The sequence below is a fragment of the Haliaeetus albicilla genome, chromosome 20 (genome assembly GCF_947461875.1).
Source record: "Haliaeetus albicilla chromosome 20, bHalAlb1.1, whole genome shotgun sequence".
Lineage (NCBI taxonomy): Eukaryota > Metazoa > Chordata > Aves > Accipitriformes > Accipitridae > Haliaeetus > Haliaeetus albicilla.
The window spans coordinates 27,269,999-27,295,211 of record NC_091502.1 but is presented as its reverse complement, the minus strand read 5'-3'; the positions used below and the strand labels follow the sequence as shown (position 1 = coordinate 27,295,211).

At 65.8% G+C, this 25,213-nt stretch overlaps 2 protein-coding genes and 1 long non-coding RNA gene across 4 annotated transcripts; 1 reads left to right on the top strand and 2 right to left on the bottom strand.

Annotated features, from left to right (window-relative positions):
* Nucleotides 1–144: 144 nt before the first annotated feature.
* LOC138690127 (uncharacterized) lies at nt 145–2,735 on the bottom strand. Of its 2 annotated transcripts, none has more exons than XR_011328924.1 (2): nt 2,039–2,735; nt 145–411 (listed from the first exon to the last, which is right to left on the bottom strand). It is a non-coding gene; the product is annotated as an uncharacterized lncRNA (long non-coding RNA). The 2 variants fall into 2 exon arrangements; XR_011328923.1 differs by lacking the exon at nt 2,039–2,735 and adding an exon at nt 1,339–2,027.
* An 888-nt stretch (nt 2,736–3,623) lies between these two features.
* On the top strand, nt 3,624–12,679 carry STARD10 (StAR related lipid transfer domain containing 10). Its single transcript, XM_069808715.1, has 6 exons — nt 3,624–3,953; nt 9,622–9,769; nt 10,004–10,107; nt 10,332–10,449; nt 11,021–11,073; nt 11,173–12,679. Exons 1-6 carry the CDS (start codon nt 3,774–3,776, stop codon nt 11,398–11,400), a joined length of 831 nt encoding a protein of 276 aa, XP_069664816.1. The 5' UTR covers nt 3,624–3,773; the 3' UTR covers nt 11,401–12,679.
* Nucleotides 12,680–16,421: 3,742 nt separating this feature from the next.
* On the bottom strand, nt 16,422–25,125 carry LOC138690100 (uncharacterized). The gene is made up of 4 exons (XM_069807887.1): nt 24,778–25,125; nt 24,215–24,357; nt 23,379–23,473; nt 16,422–17,260 (listed from the first exon to the last, which is right to left on the bottom strand). Exons 1-4 carry the CDS (start codon nt 25,123–25,125, stop codon nt 16,647–16,649), a joined length of 1,200 nt encoding a protein of 399 aa, XP_069663988.1. The 3' UTR covers nt 16,422–16,646.
* Between the last annotated feature and the right edge of the window lie 88 nt (nt 25,126–25,213).

Sequence of the window (25,213 nt, the reverse complement as noted above, 5' to 3'; positions counted from 1 at the left end):
TTCCAGCAGCCGCTTGCACGGTTTGACATTATGCGCCGTCACTTCAGTGCTTTAATGGGCTCTAACGAGCTTGGTGCCTGACGCGGCTTCTGGGTGTTTAAACTGGGTTGCTAATAAGTTGCATTTTAGCAAGCAAAATAAAAGTTGATGAAAAAAATCAGGTTTATTGAGAAGAATTGGTTTTACTGCATGCATTATTAAATATCTGCTTTCTGCCCACCAGCCCCCGGAGAAGAGCTGAATGTGTGGCTCACGCTGGGCGCTGCTGGGACCACAAGGAAGCACCAAGCCATGCCAAGCTATGCCAAGCCATGCCGACCCATGCCAAGCCATGCCGACCCATGCCAAGCCATGCCAGAAAGCTCCGGGAAGATCGTGGGAGCTCGCCGGTGATCGCAGCGGTTCAGCCTCCTGCAGTAAACCCATTTTCTTCGACTCGGCAATGAGCCTTTGTAACCCAGTATTTGCATCTCCCCACCGGCTCCCAGTGGCCGCCCCCCCCCCCCCGCAGCCCTCGGTGGAGCCTGGCAGCGTGGGCCACGTTTGCACGGCTAATTTAGCTGTGCACTCTGCTAATTATAGCCTGACAGGGGGATGCAGATTGGAGGAGCAGGGTTAAGGCTGGCCCTGGTGCGAGCTCAGGATCTCTCCCGAGATCTGCCGGGGTGCACGAGGGGATGGCAGGGTGAAAGGACGGGGTTTGGGGAGAGCACGGGGCAAATGGAAACGAGATGGAAATGGCCCTGGAGCAGAGGAGAGGAAGCTGGTCCCCTCGGTCCCTGTTCCCAGCACCGGGTACTGGAAGCAGCCAGAAATTGGCATTTCTGCCCCAAGTGTGGGGCTTCAGCTGGGCTGCAAGTTGTGTCGCAGGAGCTGTCAGCGCTGCAGGCAGCCCAGTTCTGCAGCCCAGCTCCCCCAGTTCCCCAGCCAGCTCTCCCAGTTCCCCCAGCCAAGCTCCCTCAGCCCAGTTCCCCCAGTTCCCCAGCCAGCTCCCCCAGCCCAGCTCCCCCAGTTCCCCAGCCCAGCTTCCCCAGTTTGCTCCCCCAGCCCAGCTCCCCCAGCCCAGTTCCCCCATTTCCCCAGCCCAGCTCCCCCAGTTCCCCAGTTAGCTCCCCCAGCCCAGTTCCCTCCATTTCCCCAGCCCAGCTCCCCCAGCTCCCTCAGCCCAGCTCCCCCAGCCCAGCTCCCCCAGTTCCCCAGTTAGCTCCCCCAGCCCAGTTCCCTCCATTTCCCCAGCCCAGCTCCCCCAGCTCCCTCAGCCCAGATCCCCCAGCCCAGTTCCCCCAGTTCCCCCAGCTCCCCCAGCCCAGCTCCAGCAGGCAGCTGGCCCCCTCGCACCGTGCCCCGCACGCAGGCAGGATTTCTAGGCCTGCAGATGACGTCTGTCCTATTTTCGGCTCGGGTTCTGCACACCGCGGTGTGCACGGCAGGCCCTGTCTGGGGATGTGGGTGTTCCTGCTCCCCAGTGAGAGCTGGAATTGCCCGGCGGGGGGGACACACGACACGACACCGGGCTGGGAAAGGCTGCGGGATGCTGGCACCCGCTCTGCTTGCCTGGGGACAGGGTGGGAAAACCCCCCAGGTTTCAGCAGCGGAGCAGACACAGGGCTGTCTGGAAGGGCTGCGCAGCGGGGGACGAGGGGAGAGGGTCCCCCCCGCACCCACCACAGCAAAGCCCAGGCGCCCAGCCTTGCCCCCAGCCCTGCCTCGTCCCCAGCCCTGCTGTCACCCACAGGTGACGGCAGCGGGGTTCCCGCACGTGGCTTCTCCGCGTTGGGCTGGGACGGGTGATCAAAGCCTCCTTTGGTTCTTTTTCCTGGGTCAGGTTTTTCCCGGGAGCAGCAGTGCGGCACGTCCAGCCCAGCGATGTGAGGTCCCTGTGCCACAGGCGCTGAGGACGGCGACACCCCCCCGTCCCCCTCCTTCTCCTCCGGTTACCACATCCCAGGAAGGGCCCCATCCTCGGACACGCAGCTCGGGAAGGGGCTCTGTGCCCCCCCCCCCCCCCCGCTGCAGGTCCCAGGCTGCCGAGAAGGACCTTGCTTTGCTGGGTTAAGGAAACGCCGTGCTGCTTCGTCCTCCTTTAAGTGGTTATTCACGGCAGCGGGAGCTGGAAGATGCTTCCTTCGCATTTCTGAGCGGAGAGAAAGAAATCCTGAGTCCGCAGCATTTCCAGAGCCAGCTGGGGAGCCCCAGCTCTTCCAAAAAATTGCCTCCTAGTCATCACGGACGATGACAGCGTGCCTTCCTGCTCCCGGCCAGCTGCACCGCGGTGCTGCCGCAGCAGAGCCTGGCACCGGCACGGTGGGGGGGGCACGCTTGCCAGGCACCGGCCCCCCGTGTCCCCGGTTGGGGAGAGATGATGCTCGGGGAGACAGTGGCGGTGCAGCCATGGGGCACCGAGTCAGGGAGAGGGTCCCAGTCCTGCACTGTTGGCACCCGTGGGCCCTTCGTCCCGCTGCCAGAGGAAATCCTTCAAAACCAGGGAGGATGGGGCACGGGGGGGGCGGGACACGGCTTGGCTGGGGCCCTCTCCCGCAGCACCGGGGGCCCCGGGGCGAGAGGCAGGGGCTGTGGTGCAGGATGGTGTGAGCGTGCCAGGGTGAGCGTGCGTGCACCCCTGAGTGTGCGCACACGTCCGTGTGCAGGTGAGGGGCGTGCGTGTGCGCCCCTGGCTGTGCAGGCGGGGGGGGGAGTGTGCGCACCCCTGTGCGTGCACCCATGTCTGTGTGCAAGTGAGGGACGCGTGTGTGCACCTGTGTGCGTGCAGGCGGGGTGTGTGCATGCACGTGTGTGTGTGCACCCCTGGGTGTGCAGGCGGGGTGTGTGTGTGTGTGTGTGCACACCCATGTGTGTGCAGGCGGGGTGTGTGTGTGTGTGTGTGCGCACCCGTGTGTGTGCGCGCACCCGTGTGTGTGCAGGCGGGGGGTGTGTGTGTGCACCCCTGGGTGTGCAGGCGGGGTGTGTGTGTGTGTGTGCGCACCCATGTGTGTGCAGGCGGGGGGTGTGTGTGTGTGTGTGTGCACCCGTGTGTGTGCAGGCGGGGGGTGTGTGTGTGTGTGTGTGTGCACCCGTGTGTGTGCAGGCGGGGGGTGTGTGTGTGTGTGTGTGCACCCGTGTGTGTGCAGGCGGGGGGTGTGTGTGTGTGTGTGTGCACCCATGTGTGTGCAGGCGGGGGGGGGTGTGTGTGTGTGTGCACCCGTGTGTGTGCAGGCGGGGGGTGTGTGTGTGTGTGTGTGCACCCGTGTGTGTGCAGGCGGGGGGTGTGTGCGTGCGTGTGTAAAGGCACGGGGCTCGTGTGCGTGTGCAGGCGCCGGTACGCGTGCACGGGCAGGCTGGGTGTGCGGGGGGGTTGCACGGGGGGAGTGTGTGTGGGCGCACAGCGCGGGGGTCCATGCAACTGCAACACCCCTGTGCACCCCCCCCCCGGTGCTCCCGGGGCCGCCCCCAGCCTCCCCCCCCTCCCCTCCCGGTGCTCCCCCGGCCTCCCCGCCCCCCCCCCGCCCCGGTGCCGTCCCCGGAGCTCCGCCCCCTCCCGGTGCTCCCGGGGCCGCCCCCGCCCCGCCCCCGCGGCCCCGCCCCGGCCCATCGCGCACCGCGCACCGCGCACCGGGGATGCCGCCGCCGCCGCCGCCGCCGCCGTCCCCGTCGTCCCCGTCCCCGCCCCCGCCGTAGGGGCCGCCGCGACCCGCGGCACCGGCAGCGGCAACGGTGGAGGGTTGGGGTGGGGGTGGGGGGGGAAGGAAGGGGCAGAAAGGGAGCGTCGCGACACCATGTCGGGTCGCGACGGCGCGTCGGGTCGCGACAGCGTGCAGATCCCCGACGACCGGGATTTCGGGGCGTTCCGGGCGGAGTGCGAGTCGGAGCGGGGCTGGAGCCTCACCTACAGCAAGGCGGGGGTGGCCGTCTGGGTCCAGCTGCTGGAGCCCGAGCGCTCCCTCCATAAGATCAAGGTGAGACCCCACCGGCACCGGGCACCGGGCACCGGGGGGGAACCCAGCGCCCGGGGGCGGGCGGGGGCCCGGCAGCACGGAGGGAGCGCGGACCCCGGGGGGTAGGGGAGACCCTGGGGCGGTGGGGAGGATGCTGGGGGCCAGCACGGATCCCCGGGGGGGGGACCTGGAGGCGAGCGGGGACCCTGGGGTGATGCGGCATCCTGGGGTGAGCGGGGACCCCCCAGCAAGCGGGGACTCGGGGGGTGAGCCAGCACCCCCGGGTGAGCAGGGGCTGTGGGTGCAAGCAGGAATCTTGTGGTTAGCGGGGACCCTGAGGCAAGTGGGGACTTGGGGGCGAACCAGCACCCTGGGGTGAAGAGGGACCCTGAGGGTGAGTGAGGACCCCAGAAGTTAAGGGGGACCCTGGGGCAAACAAGGACCTGGGGTGAGCCAGCACCCTGGGGGACAGCAGGGACACCGGGGTGAGAGCCAGCACCCCGGGGTGAGCAGGGACCATGGGTGCAGGCAGGAATCCTTTGGCAAGGGGGGACCCTGGGGCGATGCGGCACCCCGGGGTGAGAAGGAACCCCAGGGGTTAGCGGGGACCCTGTGGCAAGTGGGGACCCTCAAGTGATTACAGCACCCTGGGCGAGTGGGGACTTGGCCGAGCTGGCACCCTATTGCAAAAAAGGGACCCCAGGACAAGTGGGGACCCAGGGCTGAGCTGGCACCCCAGGACAAATGGGGACTCTGGGAGTGAGTGGGGACCCCAGGACAAACAAGACCCCAGGGCTGAGCGGGGACACGTAGGGTCCCCTGGGACAAGGGGGGTGCACAGGGGTGACCGGGGACTCACCCAGGGACAAACAGGGACCCTCGGGCATGTGGGACCGTGGGGCCTCGGTGCTGCCTGCCCCCCCCCCCAGCACCCAAAGCCGGGGCCGGAGCGGGGCTGGAGGGTTCCTCGGGGCCTGCCGGGCACCAGCCCGCTGTCATGGGGGCTGTCCCCATCCGGGCTGTCCCCTCGCCCCGTGGCACCCGCTGCAGCCCTGCAACCCCCCCTCCTCCGATACAGAGCGGAGCTCCTGGGGCTCTCCGGGTCCCTGCTGCGTCCTCCGGTGGGTCCCTTCCCTCCCCGGTGGCGGTTTGCCGGGCTGGCGCAGGCGGGTGCATGCTCATCCCTCCGGCAAAGTGGGCACACAGGCAGCGTTAGGGCCGACCGGGCACCAGGAATCCAAGAGAAAACTTAGGACAGGAGCAGCGTCAGGCTGGCGTTGCCAGTGGCCACGGGCCACCGTGCCACGCTGGAACCTCTGCCTGGCTCTCTGCAGGGCTGGCCGGCGTCCCCGTCCCTGCCGGCACCTCCACAAAGCTTTCCCTGGTGCAACGGGTTATATTGCCCTCGCCGGCGTGCCGAGGGACGGCGGCAGCCCGGCAAGGTCGGTGGCGGAGCGGAGGTGGTGGCGGCGGCGGCCGCGGCCTGCTCGCATGCCGCTCTGCAGCAGCTGCGCAAACAAGCGGCGCCGGCAGCACCGGAGAAACCTGTCCCTGGGGTGGTGGCGGTGGCAGGAGCACCGGCTGTGCCTGGCTCCCACCGCGCCTGCGCCCGCCGGGGAATCGCCTCTGTTTGCTCCCCGGCGTCGGCCGGCCGCCGGCGTGGCAGAGCCACGGCTGCGTGTTTGGGCTGCGGTGACCCGGGGACAGGTCCCCACCGTGCACTGGTGGCAGCAGCCTGCGGTGCCGTAGCAGTGAGTCCTGGGGGGGACAGGGATGGGGACAGTCCCTGGGGTGTGGGGTGCTGCTCGTCGTCCCCCCCCCACAGAGGTGTGAGCCCGACCCCACGCCGGCACACGTGGCCAGCGGGACACGGAGCGCCCATCTCCGTGGGGTCTGCACATCCCTGGGCACGCTGGCGTAGGCACAGGTCTGCAGGGCAGCGCGTCCCAGCCCCCACACCGAGCCCCCGGTGCCCCCCAGCCTTGCCGCTTGTTCTTGGGGTGTTGCTGCATCCCAAAACGTCTCTGGTGGGATTGAGGTGCCGCTCTCTGTAGAGCTGCTTGGGTGCAAGCATGCAGCAGGGAGGACATGGGGGGGGGGGGGGGTGTGCATCCCTGCCCGCCCCAGCAATCCCGGTGTGCCACGTCGGCGTGGCCGGGAAGCAGCCCCAGGTGTGTACCAGGATGTCCTGGCCCCGGTTGGCACGGCACGCTCCTGCCACGGGGCGGTCGGTACCCAAAGCCCTCCCTCGCCCCCACGGGGGTCCCCGAGCCCTGGCAGCACCCCAGGGGTGCCCCATCCTTGGCTCTCCGTGCCAGGGGAGCCCGGGCTTGGGGTGCTGCTCAGTTAAACCCCATTGAGGAGTCTTCATCCCCGAAAGGCCGAGGTCCCTGTTTGCTCTGGGGGCGGTCACCTTCCCTCCGGCCACCTTTGCTCCCCATGCCTGCTCCTCTCCCTGCTTCCCTCCCCAAAACCTTTTCCCCCCCGGCAGCCCCTCTACCACCCCCATGGGGCTCTCCTAGCCCCCTCTAGCATCCAGCCTTGCTCCCCCAAGACCCCAGCGCATCCCACAGCCACGTCAGGTCCTGGACCCCCCCAGCGCCCTCCTGGCCAGATCCTGCTTGGAAAGATCCTGCTGGGTGTTTATATGTTGATGCTGTGCGTGTGGTGAGCGGCACTGGGCTGCCCCGGCCAGGTGTCAGGGACCGTGGGGGCACCAACAGTCCCTGTGCCACCCCCGTGGTCCCCAGCAGCACCCAGACCCAGCACCTCCCACCCAGGATGGGATGCTCCCACTGGATTTCATGCCAGCCGGTGGGACGGGCAGCTGCCCCGGCACACGTGGCATGGCTGACGTGGCACGGCGGGGCCGAGCCGGGGCGTTCGCCCCCAACGTCGCAGCTCCCCGGGGACGGGGCTGGGGGCTGCCCGCTGTGCCTGCCACCGACAGCCTCCAAAGAGCTGTTTTCCTCGCCGTTTGCTCGCTGGCTTTCTCGCTCCTGCTGCTGCTGCTCTGTAATTAAATGAAACCCGAAGGTCTCGCTCTGCTTTGAAGCAGCAGCCTTCCCCCCCCCTCGCCTTCTCTCCTGCCATTAGGGATGCAGCTCTCGTCTAACCTGTTTTCTGGAGTCTGGAAACAAGTTTGTGCCACCAGGACCTGACAAAACCCAGGGCTGATTCATCGGCAGGACACGGGATTCTTCGGTGGCCTCGGGGCTGCCCGTTAACTGTTGTGGTGCCCGAGATGGCTGCGGGATGGGGGACCCCGGCTGGGAACCCCCTGCCCACCCCAGTGGAGCAGCGAGCTGGTGCTTGGGGACCCGAGTGCCCCAGGGGAGACTCTGCCCCTGGGAATGGACTGCTCTGAAAGGATGGCCAGGAGCCATCCCATGGGAAGCATCGGGAGGGGGCTGGAACTTCGCTGGGCTTTGCTGGAGCCGCCGGGCTCTGGGAAGCCACCTGGGATGCACATACTGACCGTTCCTGCCCGGACCCTGGCTCCTGCTCATTACTTTATTCATTGGGTCACCTTGAGACATGGCACCCGGTCGTTAATGATTGCGTCGAACATCCGGGCCACGGGGGAGATCTTCTCTTTAATTAATGACCCACGTGGCTGTGGCCGCTGGTGCTGCCTGCACCAGGTGCCGTGCACCCCCGAGGCCAGGGAAGCCCGCTCCGGACAGGAGGGGATGCTGCCGGTGAAGCCAGGGCTTCGTGGCAGTGTCAGCCCCCCGACAATGTGGGGCTGGAGGTTGAGCTGACCCCCAGGGCAGTTTTTCTCCCATGTCGGGGGTCCCCTCAGTCCCCAACCACCTGGGTACCCACAGGCAGCCCCTTGTCCTGCTGCCCAGAGCTGCCCCCGCGAGCCCCTTCCCTCCAAAATCTCTGGGGCAGGGAGTGTGTCGGGGCACGGTCGGCCCCTTGCACCCATTGCATTCAACCTCCCTCCTTTGGTCTTCCTTCCTTCCTCCTCCTCCTCCTTGCCCCGTAGACGTCAGAGTCAATATTGACTCAGGGCCGCTCTGGGCGCTTCCCGGGTGGCACCGTCCCCCCTCCCGACGAGACCCCCCCGGCACTGCCGGGGACGTGAGTCACCCACGGGCTGCAGGCAGCTGGTGGCACACAGGCAGCGCGGGCAGGTCCTGAGTCACCCGGCTGGTCCTGCCCGCGTGGGCACGGCTCGGCCGACCTGCCTCGCCGCTTTGGGAATATACGGGAGAAGCGGCGGCACCCGCTCCCGCATCCAGCCTGGCCGGCGCAGGCACGGTGCCGGGGTTTCCTGGGTGCGGGTGGGGAGCAGGGGGTTCCCCAAGCATGTCACCCGGGGGTGTGCTCCCTGAAAACGCCTTGCAAGGCTTGCCCCGTCCGAGTTTTTGGCCGAAGGGAGGCTCACGTGGCAGGGTTGCAATGCAAGGTGCAGGGGGATGAGCAGCGGTGCCGTGGGGTTGGGGATGGGGGCAATGGGCTTGAAGATGGGCTCCGTGGGGTTGAGGATGGGCTCCGTGGGGTTGGGGACGGGCTCTGTGAGCTTGGGGATGAGCTCTGTGGGATTGAGGATGGGCTCCGTGGGGCTGGTGACAGGCTCTGTGAGCTTGGGGATGAGCTCCGTGGGGTTGGGGACAGGCTCCGTGGGGTTGGGGACAGGGTCTGCGTGTGGAGGCTTTGGCTCTGCGAGCAGCAGCCGTGTTGCACTCAAGGGTCCGGGTGCGGGGCCGTGCCCTGGTGCCGGGTGCTGCCATTCCTCTTGCCGGGGTCGGGGGTCTCCAGCACCGCATTGCTTGGGCGAGGACGGTGGCTGTGGCTCCTCTGCCCCTAATTCCCTAAATCTGCTCCTAAAGGAAGGGCCCAAGAGCCGCTCCCCCCAGGTGTTGGGTGGCCGGGGTCTGGGGGTCCAGGAGGGGCGGGAGCCGTCCTTGGGGATGGACCAGGAGCCGGCGGCATTCGGCGGGGGGCAGGATGCCGGTACCCACCTCAGAGGCACTTGGGGCCACATGTGTTTGCTGGGGTGCCGGAGCAGCATCCCCAGGGATCACAGCAGGGTTGCCTGCGCTGCCCACCGCTGCCCACGCTGGCTGCCCTCTCTGCCAGCTCCTGCCCGCACTCTGCCCCGCGGCACGGCTCCAGCAGCCCTTGGCCTTGGCCAGATGGCATCCCTGCTGCCGGGGGAGGACGGCAGCTTCTCCTTTCTTCTTCTCCTTGTCTTCCCAAGGATTTGGCTGCCATGGTTACTGGAGCTGCTCTTGACCCTGGGGTGGGGGGGCTGCTCCCCACTCCAGCCAGCCCCCCCCCTCCGCACACTATGCCACGGCACCGGGCATGGCCCCGTGCACCAGACCCCCGTGGCACCACTGGTGCCCCATGCAGGGATGCTTGCTTTGGGGGAAGACCAGTGATGGGGGAAAAGAGAGGAGGTGGGAAGATGCCCCCCCTGCGAAGGTCCCCCTGGCATCCGGGGCTCAGCTCCGCGCTGCCTTGGGGTGTAGCTGGCTCTGAGTGCTCAGGCTGTAAGGTGGCTCTGGGGGCCAAACTGGGCCAGACTGGGCTGAGCTGCAGGTTGGGATCCAGCTCCTCTTCGGGGGTTTTGCGTTGGTTTTTGGGGAACCTGAGAGGAGACCCCCCCCACCCAGGGGTTCCCACGGCCACTCCCCCCACCTCGGGGCAGTTTCTCAGCCGCCCACCCCTGCAGTGCAGGATGGAGTGCAAGGACGTGCCGGCGGAGACGCTCTACGACGTGCTGCATGACATCGAGTATCGGAAAAAGTGGGACACCAACGTCATCGAGACCTTTGACATTGGGAAGCTGACTGTCAACTCCGACGTGGGCTACTACGCCTGTGAGGAGGGGGCTGGGGGGTCCCTGGGAGGGGGGAGCTGAGCCCTGGGGCTGTCACGGCAGCGTTCCTGGGTTCAGCATCTGTGGGTTTGGTGGTGCCCGGGCATCGCTGGGAGGAGGCTGGGTACCAGTTTGGGAGGGATTTGGGGAGCAGGCTTGGACTCCCAGCGGGGATGCCTGTGCTGGGTGGGGTGGGGGGTGTCTCACCCTGGTCTCCCACCACTGCTGTCCCCAGGGAAGTGCCCCAAGCCCCTGAAGAACCGGGATGTCATCACGCTCCGCTCTTGGCTGCCCATGGGCACCGACTACATCATCATGAACTACTCCGTCAAGCACCCCGTGAGTCCCTGAGGGGGCTGGGGGGAGCAGCCGGGGGTGCTGCCCACACCAGGACAGGGCTGGGTTTGCCCCGTGGTCGGTGGGAGGTCAGGCTGGAGGCATTGGGGGGCTGTTGGGGGGGTCAGGGCAGCCCTGCCTGCGGTTAGTGCTTGCCTGTACCCCATCCTGCCCCTGCCATCGATGTGTCCCTGTCCCCCCCCCCATCCTCACTGTCCCCCCTGCAGAATTACCCCCCTCGGAAGGACATGGTGCGAGCGGTCTCCATCCAGACGGGCTACCTGATCGAAGGGACAGGAGCCAAGAGCTGCACCATCACCTACCTGGCACAGGTGGACCCCAAAGGTAAGGGGGGGGACCCCCCACGCCGATGCCTCGGGGCTCAGCCCACCCCAGTCCTGCCCTCGTGTCCCTTGGGGACAGTTGCCCTCCGGTTAGGGGTCTGTCCTAACAGATCAGCTGAGGTTAATAAATCGGGCTGGAAGTTTTTCCGGGGCTGGGAGGGGTGGGTGGGCTCAGGGTGGGCTCAGAGACAGGCAGCAGCAGGCAGGGAGGCAGCCGGGAGCATCTTGGGACGCGGCCAGAGCCAGACCAGGAGTGCTGCAGCAATGCCAGGAGGAAACATTTTGGGCCCGTTCTCTTGAAATATTTCTTTTTTGGGGTAGAAGAGGTGGCCAACATGCTGAAATGGCTTTTCTTGAACTCGGCAAGAAGCTGAGGCAGCAGTTTGGGTTGAATCCTCATTTCCTTGGACTGTCCCCCTGCTGCCGCTCGCCTTGTCCCCTCTCCAGACGGGTGTCCCCGAGCCCTCCTGTCCCTGAGGAGGGTGACCCGGGGGGGGGCTGGCGGTGCTGTGCCCGGGGGTCCCGGCTGTCCCACGTGCCTGATCCCAGCCCGGCTTCTCTTCTCTCGGCAGGTTCCCTGCCGAAGTGGGTGGTGAACAAATCCTCGCAGTTCCTGGCCCCCAAGGTGAGTCGGTCGCACCGGGGGGTCCCACGGTGCGGTGGGGTGGAGGGCGAGGTGTCCCCCCCCCGACCCAGCTCAGCTCCAACCCAACCTTCATCCCAGGCGATGAAGAAGATGTACAAAGCTTGCCTGAAGTACCCGGAGTGGAAGCTGAAGCACAACCCGCACTTCAAGCCCTGGCTGTTCCCCGAGCAGAGCCGGCTGCCGGCGCTGCCGCTCTCCGAGCTCTCCCTCCAGCACGCCGACTCCCTGGAGAACATCGACGAGAGCTCCCTGGCCGAGACCAAAGATGACCGCGGCGAGGCCAGCGATGAGGACAGCGTTAACTGAGCCCCCCACCCCCAACTCCCCCCCGCCCCGGGGCTGTTTTGTCCCTGTCGTCCCCCCCAAAGCAGTTTGTGTCTCTTGCACGCACCTACACGTGCACCCATGCTTCTGGCTCGGGGAGGGGTGGGGGCTGCTGCCCCCCTGCCCGGGGACAGGGGGGCTGTGCTGGGCTCCCCCCTCCGGGTGATGGCTGCCATCCTCCCCCCCCATCCCAGGGTGGGAAGCCGGGGGGCATCTGGTCCCTTCGCAGCCACCGTGGGACACCGATGTCGTCCCCATCAGTGGCAAACCCAAAGTGCCCTTCAGTTCTTGCCCCCGGGGGGGGCAGAGGAAAGTGGGGGGCCTTGCCCCTGCCCCCCAGCCCTGGGGGCACCCCCTTGCCCCTTCCCCGTGCTCCCCCCCTGCTCCCCTGTCCCTCCTCCCCGTCTTCCTCTGTTATTGTTTAACAGAACTGCCTTCCTCCCATGGGACCCCCGCCCCGAGCGAACCCCCAGAAGTGGGGGAGGGCTTGGGGGTCTTCCCACACCTCTGGGTGTGCAAAGGGGTCTTTAGGGGCTCCTGGCATCTCCAGGCATGCAGGTGGGGGCTTGGGGGGCTCCTGGCTTGTCCAAGCATGCAGGGGAGGCTTGGGGGGGGTCCCAGCACCTCCAGGCATGCAGGGGGGGTGTGTGTCTTTGGGGTCTTACAGAACCTCTGGGCATGCAGGGGAGGTTGGGGGGCTCCTGGTACCTCCACATGTGCTGGGGCGGGGGGGGGGCTTCTGGCACCTCCATGCATGTTGTTGGGGACTTGGGGGACTCCTGGCACCTCCATGCATGTTGGAGGTACTTGGGGGGCTCCTGGCACCTCCAGGTGTGCTGGGGGGTCTTGGGGGCTCCCAGCATCTTCAGGCATGTTGGGGGGACTTGGGGGGCTCCCGGTACCTCCAGATATTCTGGGGGTCTCTGGGGGCTCCAAGCATCTTCAGATATCTCCAGATGTTCTGGGGGCTCCTGGCACCTCCAGGAATGTTGGGGGGACTTGGGGGTCTGCTGGCACCTCCAGGCGTCCTGGGGGTGTTGGGGGGCTCCTGCCCCCCCCCCCCCCTTTCCCAGGTGAGGAGCCCCAAGCTCGGTGTTTGAACACTTTCTACGCTAGAATTAGAGGCCTTGAATCGGGATTTTGGAGCTGTTCCTTGGCTGCCCTCCCGCCCCCCTCCTTTGCTTGGGGCGGCGAGGGGAGGAGGGAGATTTTGTACCTTGTACCGGAGCTGATTATTTAGGAATAAAAGAAATAAATCCAGTGCAGGGGGTGACTCAGCCTCTCTGTCCTGCCTCGGTCCCCTGGGAGCCGGCTCCATGGTGAGCTTGGGTGGGGGGGTCCCTGGGGGTCCCCCGTCATGGTGGGTGCTGCCGGGTCCTGCTCACCCTTGGGGTCCCCCATGCTGATCCCTGGGAACCACTGTGGGGTTTGGCCCAGGGGGGACCCCCGGGGGGGCCCTTGGGGGTGGCAATGCTACCAGAGGGTGCCAGAGAAACCCCTAAACCCAATTAGTGCTGGGCACTAATTAGGGACAAGGCTGTTTGCCCCTGCGGTGGGTTTTGCCCCAGCCAGACCAGTAACACCAGTACTGCCTGTCAAACACCCCAAGTGGGGCACAACTCCCCCCAAAACACCTCTGGGAGAGGAGGCCCCAGACGCTGGGCTTGGGGGGGCACGATTTGGGGGTACACCCCCGGCTTCTCCAGTTTTTCTCCATCACTACGAGGAGGTTTGAAAAGCCTTAAAATGGGAATAAAAGGTGGAAATGGCGAGTGGCCCATAATTTTTCAGAGCTGGGGGGCTGTGGGATGGGTCCAAGCGGCTCCTCCCGGGCTGGGGATGGGGGACATCAGGTTATCTGCCCCCCCCAGGTGACAGCAAGAGGAGAAATCCCCCCGGCCCTGCAGGGACAGGGGCTGCTCGGGCTGTGGCCATCAGCGACGCCTTGTTCTCCAGGGCGGTGGGTGTCACCGGGGGATTCGCCGTCATGGGGGGATTTGCTGGCATCCAACGGGACCCACGCGCTGCTGCAGCAGGGAAGATGGAGCTCGGGAAGATGTGACGTCCCTGAGGCCTTCATCCTCTTTTTCCGATCCTGCTGATATTTGCCAAGAAACCTAAAACCGGCGTCCCCCGAGGAGGGGACCCTCCGGGGCTGCGGGGACCCCCGGAGCCACGGGGCCCGAGCCAGGGCGGTGGGATGCACAGAGCGTGGGGGATGCGCTGGGGAGCGATGAAGAGGAGGATGAGGATGGCCGGGTGCCTGGGGGGGACCCTGAGCAGGCAGCAGGCAGCCGGCTGGTGCCGGCCTTTGCAAGGGCCGCTCTTTATTTATTTAATTCTGGGAAGGGTTTTTCCCTCCCCCCCTCCACTTCCCCTACCCCCCTTCCCACCCCCCCCCCGTACCCGCAGCCGCCGGCGGAGCCCGCGGCCGCCCGGCCAGGTCAGTCCGGGGATGCTCCGGGGGGCCGGGGGGGGGACACGGACACACACGACACATGGCAGAGACCCCTCGCTGCCGGGGGGGGGGCCTGCCCCCCCTGCCTGCCCCCCCGCGCTGCTTCTCCGCAAACTTTGGGCAGCGGCCGGAGTGGGGGGGGAGCGGCGGGTCCTGGGCGGGCAGCCAGCCCCGGCGCTGCCGGGGGGGGGCGACTGCAGGTCCCCGTCCCGTGTCCGTCCCCCCCCGGGTCGGTGGGGGCTGCAAAGCTCAGCGGGGACCGGGAGGGGATGTGCCGCGCTGCGGTGTGGGGTTTGGGGTGCAGGGAGGGGTTGGGGGCTGCGAGGTGTTGGGGTGCCTGGAGCACGGGGGGGGGCAGAGGGGATGCTCCATCCTGGGGTGACAGGCAGCCCCCCCCCCCCCAGGTGACCAGGGTTCTGCGAGGTGTTGGGGTGCCTGGAGCACGGGGGGGGCAGAGGGGATGCTCTGTCCTGGGGGGGACAGGCTGGCACCCCCCGGGGAGCATGGCCCTGTGTGGAGCCCGGCTGCAGTGGGCTCAGCCCTGGGACCCCCTGGTCCTCGTGGGGTGCAGCCCTGGCGCACGCGGTTACGGCCAGCGCAGCCCCCCCTTTGCCCCGGCACGCCGGCCGGCGGGGTCTTGCTCGACGGCTGGGTGCCAGGGTCTGGCTCGTGGCCGGTCGACGTGACATACCCGGTGTGCAGCCGGTGCACCCCAGCACCAGGCGTGATCCCGTGTTGCCGTCACATGTGGGACTGGGCTGGGCACTGGGGACTCGTTTCCGACTTCGCCTGTTAATTTATATCTGCTGCATCCTCCCCATCCTCCCCCACACCTCTCGAAAACCAACATTAAAAATAGGACCCAATTAAAAAGGAAGCCGGCCTCCGCTCCACCCCTGCGCGGGGCAATACTGGAGCAAAACCAGAGCCAGGGCCGGCTCCGGCAATGGGGGGGACGCGCGGTGGGGGCCGATCATGGGGGCAAAGCCCCTCGCAGGGGGTTTTTTAGGTCTTTTGCCTGTCGGAGGTACTGCCAGAGACTCGGTGGCGGGGGGGCTGCGAGAAGAAATGGCTCCATAGGGGAGTGAAGGATGCTCCAGAGCGTGGCCGGGTGTCGGAGGAGCTGCGTGCCGGGGGGCTTCGGGCAGAGCTGGGGGCTCAGGTAGGCTGCGGACCATCGGCAGCGCAGGTGGAGGATATGGATCTGCTGGGCACCCCAGGGCCGGGCTGGGGGGCTTTCTTGAGGTGCCGTGTTGGTTCTGTCCCACCGCTGGCTGGGGAGGACGTGAGGGATCCCTTAAATGCTGCGGGAAGGTCTGCCAGGCTTTGGCTCTGCAGGAATGACCCTCCGGCATTGCTGCCGGTCCCCTGGGGCCTTGGGATATGCAACCCCGTGACCTGGATAAGGCCGTGGCACCCACGGCACCATCATCGTCTTCGGTTGAAGGCTTTGGCAGGGGATCCCATAGGGATGGCTCCGAGCACCCGGCGAGCTGGGATGCTGCGAGCAGAGGGGGATGCAAGCAGCAGGGGCTTTTTTTTTTTGGTGGGGGGTGTCAGACACTGGCCCCGCAGGCTGAACCCCCGCAGAGCATCGTCCCCTAAACGCGGGGCCGAGCCTGGTGCATCGCCCAGCGGGTGCTGCTGAGCCCAGCCCCTCCTTGCACGGGGCACGGCCTCGCGTGGGCGAGGGGCCGAGACCATGGGGACCGACCCCCCGTCCCCCGTCCCCCCCCCGTCCCCGGGAGCAGGCAGCCAGCGTGTCCCCGTCCCCGAGCTGCTCTGCGGTATGAAAGGAGCATTGTCCAGCCAGCACAAGTGCAATCCGCCGGGACCGGCTTGCAGCCCCCCCTCGGCTTGGGGAGCGATGTGGGGCAGCCGTGGGATCCTCACGTCTCCCCCCGCGTCCCCAAACCACCCGGCTTCATTTTTTCCCTTTGCCAAGGCCTCGGGAACTGGGTGGGGAGGAAAAAAAACCAACCCAAACCCCTTTTTATTTTTATTTTTTTTTGCGGGGGGAAAGTCCCTACGGTTTTCCCCTCGGCTCCCGTTTCCATGAGGCAGCCAAACCTCCATGCAGGAACAAGCCCAGGCCTGGCAGGGCTGCCGCCATGCCTGGCTGGGGGGGCCCTGCCAGCCCCCGCCCCGGGAAGCACCTCGGCATCCTCGGCGCTGCCAAACAGAGGTACTTGGTGCTCCTCTCACCGCGCTTTCCTCACTGCTCGGTGGGGTGGGCGATGCCTGGGATGGCGGGGGCTGGGGGTGCAAACGCAGCTTGGGGGGGACGAACGACGGGACACACACACACGACCTCCTCGGCTGTGGTTTCTTTCCCGGGGGGGTCATGCTTCTCCTGCACTTCCCCACGTGCTGCGGGGGCATCGGCTTGCCTGGAGCGTGCGGTGCTGCGGGGGCACCGGGGGGGGGACACGGTGAGCTGTGGTGGGTGCAGAGGAGCTGGGGGGGGCAGGTTGCACCCGTGCTCCAAAAGCGCTCGGCTATGACATGGCTGTGCCCCCCCAGCTGGATGCACCCGCACCCCCAGCACATCCCAGATTAACCCCAGTATACCCCAGCTCGCAGTCCCAGTACTCCCCAGCTCAATTCCAATATGGCCCAGCTCCCCCTCCCAGCAGTCCCCAGCTTATCACCAGTATACCCCAGCTCACCCCCAGCACACTCCAGCTCAACCCCAGTACACCGCAGCTCAATCCCAGTACTCCCCAGCTTGATTCCAGTATACCCCAGCTCATCCCCAGCATAACCCAGCTCAACCCCAGTCTCCTGGGACCCCCGGCTGTGCCGACAACCCCTGTCCCCAGGCCACCCCAGGGAGTCGAGGTGCAGCAATAGCCGTGCCTGCTGGGGTGAGGGACATGACCAGGGACGCCGGGGCGGCACTGGCAGGGCTGGGGCCGGTGATGGAGGGGTGAAGCCCAGGAGAGCGGAACCCCGAGGGCCCGGCTGGCAGATTTGTTTTCTGTTTGAGAACCAGCTCGGCGCGTCCCAATTCACGGCCAAACAACGCCGGCAGCTGCGGCTCTGCCGGGGCAGCCGGGATCCCTGCCAGGATCCCTGCCAGGATCCCTGCCAGCAGCGCCCGTGCAGTGCCGATCGCCGCCAACAGCTCCCAAACGCCGGGCAATGCCGCCGGCGGGTTTCTCTCGCCTTCCTCCTCCTCCTCCTCACCGCGTCGTGGTATGTCTGGCAAGGCCTGAAGAATTGCTCTGGCACAGGCTGCCGGCGCTGCGCGGCTAGAACCGGGACGGTCGCTGCTTCGTCCTCTGGTAACGTCGAGCTGGCTTCTTGCGTCGCCTCGCTGCTGCTGCCGCGTCCCCGGGGCCATCGGGACGATGCTCGGGGGTGCGGGGCTGGGGGCCGTGCCTGCCCGGGGGGGTCCCTCGCTCCGGGGGGAGGTCTGCAGGACTTCGGCACCGCTGCAGGGGCTGCAATTTTAATTTGCAGCGTTCACCCCTAAAAAAACAGCCTTTGAAGGCGCAGGCTGGTGCCGTGCAGCAGACCCGGGTGCTGCGGGTGGGTGGCCGTGCTGGGGCTCGTCGGCAGCTCCCTCCGGGCTGTCCTGGGGTCCCAGGACCGTGTCGGGAGGAAGGCCATGTCTGCGCCGGGGAAAGCCCCTCCGAAAGCTGCCGGTTGTTTTCTGGGGGTGCCCCCCACTGCAGCAGCAGCTGCTGGGGCCGAGCTGTTATGGGAAGCAGCCGGGACATCAGGGATGGGGATATTTATAGCAATATTGGACTTTTGCATCCCTCCATACTCCACGTCCCCTGTCCCCCCACCCCGAAAGCGGGTCGTTTGCCACTAGGACCTAGAAAACCCACCAAGGGGGTGAGCCCTGGGTATTTTGGGGGTGTCTGGGAGGAGGCAGGGAGCGATGCTCCCCCATGCCAGTATCTCGTGGCTCTTCTTCTCGGGCAGGGCAGCATGGTTGCCCCATCCCTATTTTTACCACCCCGTGCCACACAGTTGGCGTCCCCCCCCCCAGGAAATCAAGTCCTGTTCCATCAGCCTGGGAGGGTTGCAGGCACTGTCATCGCGTGCTGGGGGCTTCAGGTGGCTCCAGTGAGTGTCCTGCAGCAGGGACCCCATGGCTGTCAGGGTGTTAGTGCTCCGGGAAATTTTGCAGATGGATGCGAGCTGTTAAATCGTTAAAACGCAGAGCCAGAACCCACCGTAGCAGCAGGTGGAATCTGGCAGGGGGTGGCCCAAGTCGGTGTCTCCCTGCCTGCTCTTCTGCCTGTGGCACGGCACAAACGTCACGCTTCAGGGGAAAAAAAATAGTCTAAAAATAATTTGGGGCTTCCCGCCTGGCTGGGACAGGTTAGAAAGTGCTGCCGTGCCCCCCCCCCATCCCCGGCATGGCCTTCCTCCTCCTCCTGCCCGTGCTGCCAGCTCAGGGTGCGGGCAGGCGATGCTGCCCTAGTTCAGGGCACCCAGGGAGTGGCCGGGACGGCACTTGGACACCCCAAAACTGCAGGTGATGGGGGGGGGCTGGTTGTGCAGAAAGGCTTTTGCAAAGGGGGGAGCGGGTGCATGTGGTTGGGGGGGTCCCTGCGGTAGCATCCACACGCCGCGGCTTGGCTCTGTCCTTGCCAAAGGGCTGCCGGGCGGTGTTGTGGTGGCCAGGGGTGGACGGGAGGTGGCCCCGGCACGGTGGAGGGGGTCTGTGCATGGGGTTGGGGTGCTGCTGCACCCCCATGAGCTGGCTTTTTCCAGGCAGAGGTTTTTGGGTGGCCCTGGGGGTGAGCTGGGTCTGTGCCGCGGGTGCCCGCTGCACCCCGAGGAGGAAGAAGAGGAGGCGGCAGGGCAGCAGGGCTGGCAAAGGGCCCCCCCACCGGCCACAGCCGGAGCGGTCAAGCCCTCCTCCACCAAGAGACTCTCACTTCCCACTTACGGGAAGGCAAAACAGGGACCGACCTGGTTTTGGTGCTGCGCGCTGGGTGCCGTGGATGATCCCCACGGAGGACACTGGTGTCGTGCCCCCCCCCCCGGGACCGGTGCTCCACAGGGGCATCCTCGGCTTGCAGCCGGTGTTCGGCACCATCCCGCCATGGCATCGCTGGACCCCCGGAGGTGGGGGACGGCCCCGTGCCCAGTGGGGCTGCTGGGGGGGGCCGTGCATGCGGGGTACAGTTTCCTGACCTATTTTGCAGGCGGCTGCCAGAAAGTGTGTCAGGAGCTGAGAGCATCCCGGGCGGGGCTCAGTGGGCAGGGACATCAGTTGCTGTATGGTTTTGCCCCCTTTCTGCTGGTTTTGCCCCTTTTTTTGCTGGATTTGCAAGGCAGGCGGCGATGCCCCGGGAGGGGATGCCGGGAGCTCGGGTGCCCTCGTTCATGCCGCAGCCCAGGGCACGCTTCACCTTCCTGGGTTTTACTTCCAGGGGGAGAAGGGAAATGCAGGCGGGACCTTGGGGAAATGAGGAACCCCTCGTTTCCCTACCCCCTTGTCCCCGACACCCTCCTCATCGCCTTCCTCATAGCCTTCCTCCCGCTGCATGTCGGAGGAGCAGGGGGAAGCGCCCCACAAGCTGCCCCATCCCGAGGAGCGGGGTCGGTGTTGTCTCGGCTCACGGCTTTCTCTCCTGCTGCCCTCTCCTCCCGGTGCCGCTGCCTTCCCTCCAGCACGGCCCAGTTGCTGCACCACTCCTGGGCACCAGGCGTGCACCCCCTCAGCTGCCGTGCGCTCCCAACGCTACCGTGCACACCCCGATCAGCTGTGCACACTCCTCACCACCATGCACACCCTACATCTCCATGCACATCCCACATCTCCGTGCACACCCCTCACCTCCATGCACATCCCACATCTCCATGCACACCCTGCATCTCCGTGCACGCCCCTCACCTCCGTGCATGCCCCACATCTCCACGCACACCCCACACCTCCGTGCACACCCCTCACCTCCGTGCACAGCCGCCTTCGGGCAGTTCCCACCACGGGGAGCTTGGCAGCTGGTGGCACCCTTGGAGGAAGGCACGGTGTGTAGGAGCTGTAAAGCAAGCTGAGCAGCCTGCAGCGAGGCTGGGGTACCGTCCCGGCTGCTTAAACATGAAGCACTTTGAGATTTGAATCACTGGCAGCAGGAAGAGGCTCTGAAGAACCTTTTCCACCCCTAGATTTTGATGACTTTGCAAGATTTAACTTGATTTTTGAATGCTGCCCGAGGCCTGGTGTGTTTGAATATTATTTGCATGTTGTATTTACTGGCCTGTGCTCCACGGTGAGATCTTGAAAATGAAACAGCCTCATCTTCCCAAAGTGAGACCTTTGCAGCTGCTGAACTGATGGGACTCTGCCGAGGTGAAGCACTGGAGTAGTTTCGGTGGGAGGTCTGTGGGGTGCGGTGCTGCTGGGAGCCAAGGCTCGGTATGATCCCCGGCCCCTGCTTCTGCTTTTGGGCATTCTCTGCTCGCCGAGGATTTGCGTCGGCAAGTTTCGGTGCGAGGATGTGGCGCTTTCGATTCCCGGCCGAGAGCGGCGGTGGCTGCGGCTGGGCCCAGGCGAGTCGGTCCTGGGCTCCTCGGCCAGGCTGGGTCTGTCCCCGGCTCCCGCAGGGACGCTGGGACATCAGCCCCGTCCTGGATGGCCATGGTCCCGGCTGAGGATCCTTTCTTAATCGAGGCAGAAAGGGGTAAAAATCACCTTGGTGCGAGGCTGGTTGCCCAATGCAGCCAGGGATGTGGGGGCTGGGTAACCCCCTTCCCACTGATGGCCATTCCCATTCCCACAGGTCCCCCCACAACCTGGCTCCATGTCCCCGGTGCCCACCAGGACCCCCGTGGGTGAGGGCTCGCTGCCCTCCCGGGGGGTCCGTGGGGCTCCTGGGGTGGTGGGGACGCGGCAGCCACCCGGCCACTCGTCCCTTCCTTGCTGGTGGCCGGGGCTCGGCTTGTCCTGCTGGCCCCGGGACACCTCATCCTCAGTGCCCCGGTCCCCGCCGCAGTGCCGGGGAGCCGTGCCACGCCGCGCGGCTTTCCGGGGACCACCCTCCCCGTTTCTTCCTTCCTCTCTTGCTGAAGGCCCTGCCCCGTCTTGCCGTCAGCCAGGGCTCGTCTGGTACCAGGGTCCGGCTTCCTCCTCTCCCGTGGCGGCTGCAGTCGGCGTTTCTCGGCCGTGCTGAGATACCACGGGTTTTGCCGGGGCCGGAGAGCTCTTGCAGCGCGGTGGCGAGCTGCGAGCGAGGGGCCGTTATTGCAACACGTCCCCCCGCGCACTGGGCTCGTAACGCCCGGCTCGGCTTTTCGGCAAGTTCCCGATTGCCGAGGTGGCGTTTGAGGAAGTCCTCGGGCGGGCAGAGACCCCTCCGTGAGCCTCCGCCGCGCCGGCCGGGGAGCCGGGCATGGGCTGCTGGTACATCGGCCACCTCGCCCATCCGCCTCCCGCAGCTGAGCCAAGGTACCATGCTTTGCCCGCTTTAATTAGCTCTCTTTGATTAACGAGCCCAAAAGCCTGGGAAAGGGGAACGCCAGGGTGTAGGCAGGGTTTGCTTCCCCCGCCTGCCGGGTTGCCAGTGGTGGAGGAGGAATTGGAATGAGACCCATCGAGCGGGTGCTGCACGCCTGACGGGCTCCTGTGCCGGTTTTCCTCCAGCTCGTGGCCACTAGCCCAGGTGCCCTCGAAGGGATGGGCACGGAAGAGCCATGGGGCAGCCATGGTTCGGCTGCCGGTGCCCAGGGATGGTGCTGCTGCAAGCACAGCTCTGCCACTGATGCACCGACCAGCCCTGGTCAAACCGCTTGATTCCCCAGCACCTCGTTAGGGGTAAAATGATGATTTAGCTGGGTGCTGCAGGGCTGCGAGGGTGCAGGGGGCTGCGCGCAGTCACCTCTGTGGTGGTCAAGGCTTTGCCGGAGCCGGTGAAGGCAGCGTGCTTGGCGGCCACCCCTAATCAGAGACCACTGCCCTTCCCATCCCATACACAGCTTGTTAATCTAATGAGCCTGGCCTTCATTACTGCTGTTCGTGCTCCCGCTGCCTATGGCTGTTTGCCTCTGGTTTGTAGGATGGGAAACCCATGGCCCCGACAGCAGCAGTGGGATAAGGACGGGCATATCCCTGTGGCATGGGGGGCTTGGGGTCTCCTGCCTGTGCCTGCATGTGGCACCCAGAGGTGGGTAACCCTGGAGCAGACCCTTGGGCAGGAAAGCTGTGGTGTATGGCGTTGGGCAAACCTGAAATGGAGTGGCTGGTTTGTTGTGGTGCGTGCTGGGGCCACTTGTGCATGCTGGTGGTGCTGCTTGGCAGCCAATGCACTACCCGGCACCGCTGGCAAGCAAAGCCAGGGCAAGGCTTTGGTGTGGGCTGGGATCCCAGGTGGGGTGGCTGCAAAGGGGAGGCCACGGCTGTTTTCTTGCTTGACTCTGCTTCAGAAAAGGAACTGTGGGTGCAGGATGTCCCCCGAGGCTGGGGGCACTGGTGCAGGGATGGGGGTGGATGGGGAGGGGGTCCCTGGTGCCTCAGGGGAGGCTGAGCCCCAGGAGCCCGGCACGATGCTTGGCTCTCCTGGGGCTCACGTGCAGGTGGCCGGGCAAAAAGAGCATCCAAACCCCTCTGCTAGGTTGGGGACATCTGAGTGGGGCTGGTGAGGATGTGGCGGCTGTGGGAGCCCCCCAGAAAAGCTGCCAGCACCCCTGTTTGAGAGCAGAGGGGATGGCCAAGCCCCTCGGTCCAGACTATGGGGGCGATGGGGACCATCCCTGGTCACCCCCAGGTCCTCCATCCCCAGAACAGGGAGACCGAGGGCAGTGCGGGCTTGGGATGGGGCTGGCGGGGTCTGTCCCTGGCTGCTACAAGCCCGCGGTGTGTTTCGGCATCCCGGCTCATCCTCCTGGTTTGCAGGCAGCTGCCCATCCCTGCCCTGGTCCTGGGGGTGGTTTACAGCCCTCGCCTGCCCCTCGTCACGCCGTTCTTACAGCCTTTAAGTCTCTTACAAAACAGCTTCGGCGGCATTGCCTAATCCCGGGGAGGAATGCGGTGGGTAAGCAGGGCGAGGATTTGAGAGCCGAAAGGGGCGGCGGGGACGAGGGCTGGGTGATCCCTCCCGCCCCCCGGTCCCCGACACCTGGCTGGGTTACCGCGGCTCTCCGGGTTGATTTTGTTTCTGGAATTTCCTCGTCTCTTTTTGGACAGAGGTTATAAATGACCAGTGACTGGAGGAGGGAACCCAGTGAGGTCCTGATGAATGATTTACTGGGCGAGGGCGAAGGGCGATGGTGAGCTGCCAGCCTGCTGCACCAGGGACCCGGTGGGTCCCTCGCTGGAGCTTCGTCCCCATCCCCAGCGAGCAGCGGCGAGGCCCCACGGCCGCCCCGGCACTCCGCCGGCACGTGCCTGGTGCTGGGGTTGTGCCGGTGGCAAGCGGAGGTGAGCGCCCGGCGGGTGCAGCTCTCGCCTCGCAGCGGCACAGGGTCCATCCCGGGGTAGGGGGGGACGGGGAGAGGTGTCCCACATCAGCTGCGTAGCACAAACCCATCCGCTTCCCACTTGGTGCAAAAGCAGAACCGGTGGTGAAACTGGTGCTGCCGGTGCCACCGCTGCGTACTCTGCTCCTCCCGGCAAGGCTGCACGCTGTGCCCAGGCTGGGGGGGCTCACGGATGTGCGCCCACCCCTATGCCACCCCAAATTCCTGGCTGCCGGAGGTGGGTCTGTCCCACCGCGGCTTCGCTGGCCTGGCAGGGCCGGGGCTGCCGTCACCCGTGGCTATGTGCGACGCTCGTGGTGACTCCTTGGCTCCTGCCGGGAGGGGACACGTGTGGGACCCCCCCACTGGTGCCGCCGCCTTTCCCTCAGCTCCTCCGTGGGGTTTTGCCAAGAAGCATGTCGCAGGCAGTGACCGGCTGGGGAAGGAGCCTGCCTGCGCAGGCAGCACCAGACATCCTGTGACAGCGATGTCACCCAGCACTGTCACTTTTCTATTTTTAACAGTAAATGTTTTTTGTTTTTTTCTTTTTAAGCTGCACAGGTGGGAGAGGAAAAGGGCTGGTCTGCGTGTGCGTGGCCCCTCGGTTTTTATGCTGCTTCAGGGATTTTTGTGCTGCTGGTTGGGTTGGCTGAAACCAGGGGGAAGGTCCTGGGTGCTGCTGGTTTCTCTGGTGCAGCCGGCAAGGAGCCCTGGGTGACAGCTAGCCCCGGCGTCCCCGTTGCTCCTTCCTCGGCAGGAGATGGGCGCACGGCTTTTGCAGCCTGAAGCAAAGCCAAGCTGTGCCAGGAGGTGCCGGGGAAGAGGCACCGTGGCTGGACCCCTGTGGCAACGCCGGGATGCCGGTGTCTGGAGGCGTGGGGGCCGCTGTGTGAGCCCTGCTGCCAGCCAGGGCCTCACACCGCTGCGGGGGTCTGCCGGATTTGGCTGTGCCCGGTTAGTGCCGGGAGGACGACCAGCCTTGCCCTGCCGTACACTTTGCTCGCGTTAGGCAGGAGTGGCGGCCGCTTGACCGTCTTCGCTGCTGAAACCGCAAGTGCTGGCTGGAGGGGTCAGAGCTGCCTGAGTCAGAGAAAATGTGACTCTGACAGGCAGATTTCATGATTGGTGTATTTACAGCACCAGGAAATCCTCTGCCTCTTATTTAGCAGATCTAAAAAAGCCTCTGGCAAACCCAAAATAAGATGTGCGCCAGGGTCACCGGCAGTGCCAGGAGGAGCGCAGCCCGTGTGCCAGCACGGCTGGGGTCTGCCTCCTACCTGGGGCTCGTGTGCCTGCCTGGACCCCGGGACCAGGCTGGGAACTGGGGAGTGATGCCGGGGTGGGGGCCCGTGGGGTTCAGTGGGTGTTTGGGTCAGGGTCTCCAGCTGCCCGGGCCGGGACCAGTGGGCAGCGAGGACCGTGTTTGCATGACGAGATCAGGATCTGGCCCCTCTCCTAAAGCCCTGAGCTCGCCCCCAAACCAGATTTAAGACCGACCGAGGACCAGGCAGGCTGTGAGCCAGCGAGAGCTTGTGCTTGCTCTCGTGGGGCTTCGGGAGACAACATTTTGGGACCTGTGGGTTTGATGGGGCTGGGGACGACCCGGGAGAGGGGATGGGGGTTCCTCTCAGCATCCCATTGCCATGCAAAGGCTTTGTCTGGCATTGGTGAGGTGCAGCCTTCTGGATCCGTCCGTCTTTCTCTGTCCCTCCATCTGGGCTTGCTTGGGCAGAGGCTGAGGGCAGGGAGAGCGGGGGGCTCTGGGGGGGTGGCTGTCTGCCCATCTGCAGGAGCTCTGCAGCTATTGATGCATCGCCTCCGCTCCCCATCGATTAGCCCATAATTGCCCGAGCATCCTCTGGGAGACCGCATGCCCTCCTGCGCAGGGTCGGATCCTGACGCTGGTGTAAATGGGGA